The following is a 12,195-nucleotide window of genomic DNA, read 5'->3' as shown; positions in this document are numbered from 1 at the left end:
AGAAAAATAAATTCCTTCACCTAAGTCTTGAATAGGCAGCTCTTGTACAGAAGAGCACTTGTCTCTTTTTTGTTATACATTTGACTTTTTTTTATACTGTTTGACATTTGAAATAAAGAAATTGTCTTTCTTTTATAATGTGAAAAACACTTGGATCTGCCTGGGAGAGACACCTCAGCATTGTTCCTAATTGTTTTTGTGCACCCAAATTAAAATGCACGTTTTAATTGCTGCATCTGTAATTTTAGCAGAAATGGTATAATTACAGGCGTGATGCAGAGAGAATGTGCATCATCCCTTTATTATGTATCCACATTTTGGTTTCAACCTTTTGTCTCAACCTTGTCTGGGGTCTGTCAAACAGACTAACGGAGGCGATGCTTTCTAGAGAAACATTTTAACTATGACTTCTTCAGTTTTCAACAATTACCCTACTTTTTTCATTGTAACAAAGGAAGTCTTAAATGCAAGGAAGTTATGACTGCTTTGTCTGAGTCAGTTTTTTGACTATACAGAACATAGTCTTCCTTTGCTTTGTCACTGGACTATATCCTGAGTTGTCCTGTAATCACAATGCTAGAACTCTCCTCCTTGTGCATCATCATCGTCATTGTCGTCATCAAAAAGTTATAAAATAATACATCCAGCCAAATAAAATGATCATATAATACTATTTAACAACGACTTTGTAGATGATGTAGTTTGAAGACATGAACATAAAATAATGTGGTTACCTATATAAGACTGAAATACTTTAAAATAGCCACAGCCTTTTCAAAAACCTCTATGCTAAGTGAAACGTCATGCCTGTCACAATACTAAAATAACATCCTCTGTATTCTTGTGGTTAATTTTCACAGCACAGGGATTGTATGAGTAATATGGGATCAGGCTATGCTTTTTCAAGTTTTGAGTGTGCTGTTACGTTGCACCATAAAAGATAAGAAAGATTTCCTCTTTTTTAAATGGTGTTTTCAGAAATATAGTTTGTCCCTTGGCATGTTTTGTTAAAGCTTTGTTAGCGAAGATTTTTAAAATTACCTAGTGTTTTAATTCAGTACTTTCTTTCTGGACACTGGTTTACAAAAGCAAAGTAGCAATTACAAAGAGAACATGTATATAGACATCCATGTGTTTCCCTGTGATTCTTTGTGGTGAATCATAGTTGCTTTAAGGTGAATAAAGAAAAGAAGCTTTAAAATATGATTTTTTTCCCTTTCTAAGACACAAATGACTTGAATAACAAATAAGTAAATAAATCTGCTTATTTATTTCTTCTACCCATTGTGGTTTTATATGTAAAAATAAAACTAGCCACCTGTTTCTTAAAGGAACGGCAAAGAAAATGTGATAGACTATGCCCTATACTTTAAACAAAACAACAGGCACAGTGGTAAAAGATGTTAAATATCCAACCTGGCAGTGTGTGTGTGTGCGCGCGCACGCACGCACGCACACACACTTTCAGATGACCTGTCAACTTATGGTAACCCCATTAATTTCATAGGGTTTTTTGGGCAAGGAATACTCAGAAGTAGTTTTGCCATTTCCTTCTTTGGAAACATCGCCAACGTGCTGTAGTATTCATTGGTGGTTTCCCATCCAAGTACTAACCTGGGCTGAACCTGCTTAGCTTCCAAGATCTGACCTTTATTGTATTAGGTTGCTAAATATCTCACACATTATAAACACACTGAAATAAGTATAATTCAGGTGTCTGGTGAAAAATGGAGCCTGACAGATCTCACTTAGGACTTTTTCACATGTGGACCTATGTGCTTACATCCCAAAAATAGTTAAAGTGGTGGTGTCCCAGAAAAGCAAGCCCATTTGCTAATGGTTATCACACACACAAGCACAACAGGGGGTTAAAGGCACATTATTTAGGGTCAGATTCGAATTTGGCTATCAAATGGGTGAGGACAAACCCCCATTGCTTGCTTAGAAATACCTTTTCTGCGCATGCTCCAAACTGTCATTTCCACAAGTGTTCCCCCCCACCCCACATGACCCAGGGAGGGAAGGGAATCCGGGGGGGGGGAATCCTCTTTGCCCCAAAAGCTGTGTTAGAGGGAGGCAGAATGAGGCTTCCCTTTGCAAACTCCATAAAACCACAAAAGACACACACACACACACAAGAGAGAGAGAGAGAGGAAGAAAGGAGGGAACTGGGTCCATAAGCTTGCCTGCTTCCACAGAGGGCTGATACGCCATGATGCCCTCCTTTACCAGGGCATGTCCTCCATTTCTCCCTCCTGTCCAGGAGGACTTCCAAAATGTCCTCTCTCTTCCTTCTCCCAGCAGCTGATTAGAGCCTGCAAAGAGGAGGAAAGCAGCTGGGGCAAGGGAAGTGTGTGTGTATCCCTTTAAGAAGAGAGCAGTCTCCCTCTTTGGCACAGCAAGGCACCCTGGGAAACGAAGGCATCCGGAGGCTTGCATTTTCACACGGCTGGCATTATGCAAAGAGAGTGAATTCGCAAGCGAAATAGACATGCAAATCCGGTAGTTTTGCAAATTTGCTCATTTCTCAATTCCCCTCACATTCCCCCTGGATTCTGTCCTGATTGCGTGCAGCGTCATGTGGAAAGCAGCTGCGAAGTTGTCCCTAATACCCTGGATGACCTTGCCCCCACTTTAACCTTCCAATTTTCTTCGTGTGAAAAAGTCCTTAGAAGAACATTCCAGGTTTATGGCACTTCTGATAAAAGGCTCCAACTTCTCATGCTTGCTCAGCAAATATCCCAAGATGGCCCTGGGACCATATAAGATTGTGTAGATAGATGGCCTCTAAACCAACCTTGTACACAGAACCAGTCCTAGACTGTTTGCTGTTTAGACAAAGACTTGGGTAGTGCTACCGCCCACTCCAAATACTGAACTGAACTGACAGTTGAATTTCTCACAACTGGTGATGGCACAGTGTCATCCTAAGGGCACCATGTAGCTTAGGGGACCTAGTACAAGCCGTGTGACACATGCTAGCTCTCTTCTCCAATACTACATCACTGTTGCTTGAGCCTGAAATCCCACCCTGCCTAATGGAAGGGCTGATCATTAGGACTTTAAATCAGGGGCAGTTAAACTCCAGAAACCATAGAATCTGCCTTGGGCTGTGTATCAGGCCTGAAACACAAAATTGGAAGTGTCTGGAAGTCTACTTCCAGTTTTGTAAAAACCTTTTCAGCAGGGGAGCCAAAACAATGATCAGGGGGTCTCTGCATTTTGTTTTGAAGCTGCCACTTCTGAAAGCTTACAGGAGTGGTAATTTTCATTTCTGGTCAAAAATACCTCTCAGCCTCCATGTAGCGCAAGGAATAAATGATCTCCACCCCTGCTTTAAAGATCAGGGCCAACGCTTTGAATTTGATATTGAACCAAATAAGGAGTTAGTGGAGCTGACATGAGACATGCTTTCACCTGCCAAAATCAAGGAAAACAATGGTATTAGTACCTTGATAAGGCAAAATTTTTTTTACCTTAAATAAAACAATAAAAGTATTTTCATAATAACCTTTTATAGGGCAGGCAATTTGTAGGATTAATATATAAAATTGTATTTGTTTATTTAAATTGTGGATTATCTTAATTGTTTTATTTCATCTCAAGATCATTATTCCCTCTGATAGAGATGTGTAATTTATAGTGTTGAACTATTCTATAAGGGCACAGTTCTACTATACACACCATGTCACCTAAATGTTATCTGTGTCACTGGCAACTCTTGCCATGATTGGGCAAATGCTAGTACCCATGAGCCCCCTCAAACCCACCCAGGCACTGATAATATGATATTACATTGTTTTAAATCTCTTTTTTTTAAAGAATAGTTTTAATTTGAAGTGAGCACTAAAAATAAAACACTGGGTGCTATCGTACACCTCACCAAGTCTGTCTAGTCAATGTCCCCAACACATTTATATCAGGAGACCAAAGCATTTTAGAGGGAAGTGTTGGTGGCCTCTACAGAGTGTCCTAACCTAGTGTTTTTTATATAAGGGGCAGGTGGTTGAAAAGGAAAAGGTCATGCTGGCCTTGGTGGAGTCTTAACAGGAACAGCACATCTCACACCCACTTCCTTCCTTCAAGGATCCATCATGAAGGAGAAGCACAAGGATGAGTGACTCCACATCAGCGTCTTTGTACTGCTTCTTACCTGTGCAGCCTTTCTCTGCAATCAGATACACTCACCATGGAGAGAGGGAAGCCACAGAGTTTATGGGGGTAGATTGAGTCACTACTACAGTAAAGCATGCATAAGTTCACCACAGAGATACACTGGAAAATCTTATGGAATTGCTTGTGGAATAGAGGATCCCCATCCTCATACCTATTGATGGTAGCACCAGATCTGGCCCAGTGGCTGTGATTACTGTAGCTACTTATGGGAATATTTTTCAGATGCATGGTAAGGAACACTAATCAACATCTCCTAAAGACATAGGAAGGCCTGTTAAGACCAGCCAGGCCATGGCAAATAGAAGCACAGGGGTCCTTCACAATTCTGTTGGCTCTGTATTTGATTAGTATATAAAATCTGAAAATACTAAATGAAGACCTAGAACCTACAAATTCAGTTCCTTGCTGAAAAATCCAAAAATATTGCCCTTGATATAAATTAGCATTTATACCAAGGGTAGCAAAGGAGCACCGTTTCCTCATATTAATTCCAGGGTGGTGATGAAGGGGTGAGGTCAGGTGAGGTGACCTTCTATTCCCTGCAGCTGGAGAAGGTTACAAAATAGGATTTTCCATGGTGATATTATTTTACATGGATAGACTAATATGGAAATAAAGATCCATTGTGATGAATCTCTTACTGTGTTATAATTTTGAGATACTTTCGGTACTAAACCAAGCCAAACCAAACCCCAAACTTGTTAAATTTATGTTTGTTGGGGGAAAAAGTACAAGTACCTAATAATTTTCTATTAAGCTTCCCAATATACATTCTGTTTGTATCCTTGTGCTTATAGCTCTCCTTGGAGAAGTTCTGTAATACAAAATTGTGTTATTAGACTGTACTTTCATAATAACCTCTTTTACAGAATACCTATTACTCTTTCTTTCCTTTTTTTTTCATCAGAAAAGGCCTTCTTTCAAGCAGATAATTTCAATCTTGGACTCCATGTCAAATGATAGCAATCTTCCAGACCAATGTAACTCATTCCTGCATAACAAGGCAGAGTGGCGGTAAGTCTCCATTGTTTCTTTTTAAAGCTACATCTGGAAGATGTCAGTTGTTTGAATTCCTGGCCTTATTTGCCTAACTCATTGGGCAAGTTCCAAAGTTGGACTACTACTAACAGAACAACTGGATCTACCATAAGCAGGAGGAGGACAATCTCCTTTCCCCTGTAGTCCCTTTGTACCTTAAAAACCTACTCTAGAAGGCTGAGAATCCACCTGGAACCAGTTTTTTGGTAGTTCCAAGTATTGCAACAGAGATGACGAAAGGAAAAGAACTCCAGCACCTGAGCCACCTTGGATTTAGGCAATTGTTTCAATACTGGATGTGAAAATATGTGCCTCGGGACACTTTAATTCTAAGTATAATTTAATTGAATTTAAGCTATATACTAGTTATTATTTATGAAATGCATACTTTATCTCTGGTTCTTTTAAGTTATAAAGAGTGTCTTTACAAAATCCTCTTTCTTGAGTTAAAAGTAGGCCACATATTTGTTCAGTGTTCATCAGAGGTTTTTGTTCAGAAGTTTTTGTTTAGATAGCACTGTCAGTTTGGGACTGTGACATGGGCCACACTATTGTAGGCAGACTTATAAACTAAGTGCTAGAGTGTGGCTTTGGTGCACCAGCCCACGGTTAATAAGGAGAATACAAACAACTAAGCCAGTGCAGCACCATAAATATGACATCATAAAAATATGGCAGACAATTGGCCATTATATTTTTTTCAGAAAGTCAGAAGGCCTGAATTTCACCACTGTGAAGTTGCATAAAGATTATCAAAATGGCTTCATTGGATTCATAGTGGGTTGATTCCAGTGTTTGCTCCTGCCACTGTGAGCACTCCCTGTGCATATATGCTACTGAGGAGAAGTGGGGAGGAACAATTTTAGTCCATTTCTCCCTCCCTGTGCATTACCCATCTATGACAGATGGAGTCAGAACTAAATTCTAACCTTTTAACAAAAAAGTATATGCCTTCATTTAACCTTCAAGTCAGAGGGATTTCTCCCAGAGTACATCAGGGAACCCAAACAAGACAGGTAAATGTCTGTCTTGGCATAAGATAGCAGGCAAGTGGTTTCTAAGCTGAAACTCCTGGATACTTTGGTTCTCAACCCACTATTAATAATTTTCCTAATTGAGGTATTTCAGGTGAAGATTTCTTCTTGCTGCACAACATTAAAAATGTGTCTTTATTCTATACTTTTTGGGCTGTACTAGCAAGTGACAGCAGTAGGGTCTCTTTTGAAAATGCACTTCAATCTATTCTATATATGCTCTGTTTAAAGAAGCTTGGCTTAGAATGTTTTCAAGGCCTTTTTAAAAGGGAGCTGTACAAGAAGGAAATTGTAGCCAAAGTTTGCAGTAGTCTAAATTAGGAATATTTGGCCACTCTCCAGGTCAATGTGGAACACAATTTACTAGTGCCTGCCTTCCCTTAATAGCAACCTGGAACATGCAAGAAAAATACAGGGATCTGAAGATGTAGAGAATTTTTAAAGGAGAGATTTATGGAAATAAGATTTATTGAAACAAAACATCCTGAATTTAAGAGAACTTCAGAAAAGAAGTGATAACCAGGGAATTTAATTGCATGACTGGAAAAAGTGAGCACAGGATAAGATGTTTGAGCCAAGTCACATGATGAAAGTATAAATAGCTTGTTTTAGAACTGACATTATTCTTCCACTGACTCAGCAGAGTATGGCAGCAACTGACTGTGGCACAGTGCTCAGAAGATCACAATGCATTGCGCCATCTCCTGATACAAAATGGAAAAGCAAAATGGAACTATGGTAGAGACCTTGGGGTAACACTCAGAACTTAACTAGGTTCATGCAAGGTCTCAAATGTAATTTTCAGCCTAAACTTTAATCCTATTGATGGACGTCTTTCTTAGAAAAGGTACTTAGGACTGTAGCCTTTGAACTCTCGCTCGCTCGCTCTGTCTCTCTCTCACACACACACATACACACACACACACTTTTAAGCTGAAGCTAGGCAATGTCTCTGTCTCTTTCTCGTTAACTAAAGATGGAAGTTTGGAACATGTTTTCAGGTTCTATGAATTCTTCAGTTTGTATATATTAATAAGAGCTTGAAACATCTAGCATCTCTTCTTAGGAAAAATGAAATATGGCATGCTTTGTAAGTTTGGAAGAAGGGAGTTAGGATACCTGTAGTCAGTCCATGCTCCTTTATGGGGTTTAGTTTGTTTGTTTACTTGCTTGTTTGTTTGTGTGCTTGTTTGCTTGCTTATTTGCTCTTTTTAATAAATTTGAAAGGCTAAAAGCCCAATCCTATGAATGTTTCTATCAGGAAATATGGCATTATTCCATAGTAGTGGCATAAGATGATCTTGGTATGCCAGTTATCAACTGTCATTTCAAGTGATCATGTAGCAGCATCAATTAAAGCAGTTGCACAGTACAAAACTGGGTGGAGAGAAACTACTAGTGGGCAGCTGGTCTAATGAGTAGCGTAGCTACATTGTAGAGACATTTCAGCTATGATGGAGTTAGGCATATTGGTTTGATGGATAGCAGGATCATTTTATAGAAGGATCTTAACTGATGTGTAGCCTAACAATGAGCTTGTTTCACTTGCCAAACTCAAGATGCAGGTGTAATATATTGATAGATGCCCATGTGTGTGATATCTTATTTCTATGAGTATTGCTTTATTCCAACTTTTTTTAAAATCATTTTCTTTTGATTTTCTAAAAGCTTTTCGGAGTTGTTTATCCACGTATCACAAAAATACACAGGATAGGATTCAGCCATACTAAAGATCATATGTAAAACATCAATAGCAAGAACAACAACAACAACAAAGAAATAAAGAGAAGAGGGGACAAACAAGAACCCCACTTCCCCATATACTTCATTATAAACTGTTTATAAATTGTAGCAGTAGAATGAGCCAGGTCATGGAAAAACAAGCAAGCAGTATTAATCTGCATGAATACTGAAATAAATAGATTACACATGACCAATAACGTTCAATGTAAATTGCTAAACTTGTGAAGTAACAGACTCATTAACTGGGCAATGTACAGGAGCCTCCAATTTAATTACACTCTTTTATTATTATACATTTTTTAAAACAAGAATGCAGCTGTTTTTCAGAGTCTGACCTTTTCTTGTAAATAAGTTTTTGCCTAATGAGGGAAGATAATTACAGTATGATTTTGACATATAGAAAGCTGTTACCAAGGCAGAGTCTTTAAAACATGGACAACATCTTTATAAAGATGCCCATATAAGTAAGTACAGATAAAAGCAGCGCAGTATGCTTGTTTTGGACTCTGTAATGGGAGTTATTTTGTTATAGATGTTAAATGTATACATCTATATTTTGTTATAGATGGAATAGGAATTATTTCCTAAATACAATAGATTTCCTAAAGAGTGTGAAATTGCTTAATCATTAGAAGATGTAAAATGGACACCTTTGTAAACTGTTTTGATGACCGATAATCTGCTGAATTGTGTGTCAGGTTTGGCCCTTCACACTGCATATTCAGCCTTCCACTCAGGACCACATTATCAGTGGATAAACTGGTACAGTTGATCCAGGCCCATCACTGTTTAAGGGTCCCATGCCCAAGAGGAAAGGGCAAGTAGTTTTGTCACCATCAATTCCTGAATCTCTCAGTGTTTTCCTTATCATCCATATTTTGTGTGTTATTTAAGTAACTGAATAAAAATGCATGGATTTAAGCCATTAATGAAGTTGCAGGGCTGATAATCTATGAATGCATAAAGATTTTTATGATAGATAGATAGATAGATAGATAGATAGATAGATAGATAGATAGATTTAAAAATTACATAATTTTATTCCATAACTCCTATGAGTGTCCTGTTTTGGAATAGGGACCCATCCACTGTAACCCAGTCATGCTTCTGCTGTAGCACCATATCTAGAAGTGAATTAGATGTTCCATTCTGTGCTTCTTTGCTTCCTTTTCCTTATAGGTTTTACTAATTTGAGTCACTCCAGCACAACATTGAACATGACATCATTGTGCTGTACACATAGCATCATTTCAACCATTGATTGCATCATTGGCTACTCAGTACATGTTAAATGACACATATTTTTTCCATAACAAAGAAACACAGAGTGATAGCATTTTGTATCTCTCAAAATGTGTAGTTAAGCCCTTAGAATTGCATTTGGATCATGAGTGCAAAACAGACTGTTAAACAGATCACTGTATTTTACATGGGAACTCCAGAGCCCAGCTAATGGGACTCATTGCATGTTAAGCACCTTTGACATTTCTTGCCAAGGCCATTGCTATTGACAGTCATGGGTCATTTTTGGGTCAGGCATGTAATTCAGGCTCAAGGAGAGCTTGGCAGTGGACTGACATTGAGTACTGGCTCTCTTTTTAAAGCATAATTTCTACCAAAGCAAGAGAATGCACAGCAGAGAATTCTGGTTCCCTGGCTGTCTGAAGAGGCAGAGAACCTTGATGTTATAAAAAGAATGCAGTTTCTTCAAGTAATTTTGATGTGGGGTGGGGGGGTGGGGGGGAATGACAAATGAGCAACATTGCAGATTTAATAAATACAGTAGTGAAAACAGTGCTTAGAAATAATAAATTTTAGGACGTTTAAAAGATATAACCAATTTTTGAAAATATGATGTGACTTAGGTGGCTGGATTTTAAAATATTTTGACTACAACCCAAAACTCCCTGGCTTTCAAAGCAGGCCACAGTTTTTTTTTTTAAAAAAAAAACTTTTGTCTTGTGAATAAAACAAGTGGAAACCTAGGCATGCTTTCTCAGAAGTAATTGCTATGGTATTTCGCCATGAATGATTTGTTGCTGGTTATTCTCTGTAATTCCCAGGGTAAGTCATCTTTACTCGCAATGCGTGTGAAAATTTTCACCACAATCGCACGAATATCGTTAGATAATGCCTGTTTCACATTTCTAGGGCCAATGACATTCATAATTGAAGCTATAATTAGTGAATTGCTCGCTAAAGTAATACAGATCTGATAGATAAAACACAGGGAGATAGGAGTGAATATTATATATAAACCAGTTGTCACATACTGAGGCTTAGCCAACATACAATATTATGAATAATAGTGGTAGATTTCTGAAATGGTAAAATAGATTGCAAGTGGCGCAGCATCCTAAATGATGTTCACCATGTTGGTGGAAATGCGCAAGTAACAAGCAAGCACAACAAGTGGTCTAGAAACTTCCCCTGTTATGTCTGTTACATGCTAAGATTCTTTTTGAGGTAAGCATTCAACAGTATCTTGCTAAGCATTAGTCTGAAAAGCTAGAGTCCACTTTGCTACCTGAAGTTTCTACATCTGTTTTTTTCTGCATACATTTGAGTGTATTTGCAGTGGCATGGAAAGGACAGAAGGATCAGAAAAAATGATTTGATAAAATGGCCTCATTACTTCATACTGCATGGGCTGTGTGTGTGTTTTACTCTTTGAGTACTTTTTCTGGTAAAACCTCTTCTCAGACAGAAAAATATCACAGCAGCAGTATTCCTGGCCTAGTATCTTTCTTTCTGATCTGTTATTGTTCTGTTTTGCATTCCATTTTTTAAATAGGAGGGGGAATATTCAGCAGGATCCATCATTCTTACCCTGAAGTAGATCACCTCAAATCTACTTAATTTTGCCACAACATAGTTTCATTTCTTGGAAGTGAAATGTAATACAGTATTTTGTTTAAAAAAACCTCCACAGTTTTGTTTTTCCTCTTCCAATTTTTAAAGCGGTATGTCTGGACTTTATTGTCCAAGTGTGAACACTTTCTGTTTTGTTTATGGTTCAAAAACCTCTCTCTTGGTGGTAATTAAATGTCCTGCTTGAGTTAGTACTGTACTTTTTACCCTTTCACATTTAATTAATATTCATGTGGAAAAAAATTATGAACAATTTGTACTTGTCAGGAAAAGACATGACTTAACAAATTGTTCTTTGTGCAGATGTGAAATAGAGGCAACTTTAGAGAGGCTAAAGAAACTGGAACGTGACCTGAGCTTCAAGGAGCAGGAGTTAAAAGAACGGGAGCGACGCTTGAAGATGTGGGAGCAGAAGCTAACTGAACAGTCCAACACACCTGTAAGTATATTGCTCATTTGTTGTTCATCCCCGTAGTATTGAAAACAACATCAAAAGCTGGAAGTGCTCTAAAGATTAGTGCTTGCCTATGGGTTTTTCACATTTTTCCTCCACACATCCTTCCCTTGAACAGAAAACTTCCAGGCCCTGTTTGGAGAGGGATGTTAAAGACTCACCTTCCATTTTCCAAAATGGTTTGCTAGGAAGTATGGGGGAATGGCTGTTTGAGAAACAAAGCACTTTTTGAGGGACTGCTTCCATGGTTCCTCAAAATCCAGCTAAGTATATTTTAACTGGAGAGTAGGGTATTGGATATTGAAATATATAATGAAATAACTGGCTATACCTGATTGCCTCAATTATTTAAGTGTCTCCTGTAAATATAAAGTACAGTATTGTACTGCATTGCAAAGACGCATGTAACAGCATGACCCTGTACATACAGTATCTGCTTGGAAGTCCCACAGAATTGCATGGGACTTAATCCCATGTAAGTGGGTATAGGATTGCCACCTAAATACAGTTGTTTGTCCTCTGATTAATAGAAGGAAAATCCCACACATACAGGTGGATCTTTCCCTAGGTGCATATGCAAACCTTTCAGATCAGCCCTTCTTACATTACGTTCAGTTAAAGACCATGGTTGCTTCTATTGTACATCATAATGATATACAAAATTGTTCCATTTTTGGTACATACTTTAAAAAGCAAACGGAGCTCTTGCAAACATATGCTGCAGAGTTTTCCACAATGTGGGAGAAAACCTATTCATTCCTAGAAGAGCATGCTCATAACAGCCCCCTGATGAGAGGCCCCAGATCAGTGAACAATGTGGCCTCCACTGGATATAGTGGAACCCTGTGTAGCAATCAAAGCTCCTACACTTGTAACAAA

At 38.3% G+C, this 12,195-nt stretch overlaps 1 protein-coding gene across 2 annotated transcripts in view; it reads left to right on the top strand.

Annotated features, from left to right (window-relative positions):
- Window positions 1-12,195, top strand: part of MAP3K20 (mitogen-activated protein kinase kinase kinase 20) — a 136,422-nt gene that overhangs the window by 77,065 nt on the left and 47,162 nt on the right. For both annotated transcript variants that reach the window (XM_089519733.1, XM_089519734.1), the window contains exons 10-11: window positions 5,084-5,190; window positions 11,166-11,301. In XM_089519733.1, coding sequence (XP_089375859.1) covers window positions 5,084-5,190; window positions 11,166-11,301 — 243 coding nt within the window. The remainder of the gene's footprint in view (window positions 1-5,083; window positions 5,191-11,165; window positions 11,302-12,195) is intronic.

Source organism: Sceloporus occidentalis, unplaced genomic scaffold, assembly GCF_023333645.1.
Source record: "Sceloporus occidentalis isolate IW3139 unplaced genomic scaffold, rSceOcc1.0.p SCAF_4, whole genome shotgun sequence".
Taxonomy (NCBI): Eukaryota; Metazoa; Chordata; class Lepidosauria; order Squamata; family Phrynosomatidae; genus Sceloporus; species Sceloporus occidentalis.
The sequence above is the reverse complement of the archived record's forward strand: the minus strand, read 5'-3'. Positions and strand labels throughout refer to the sequence as shown.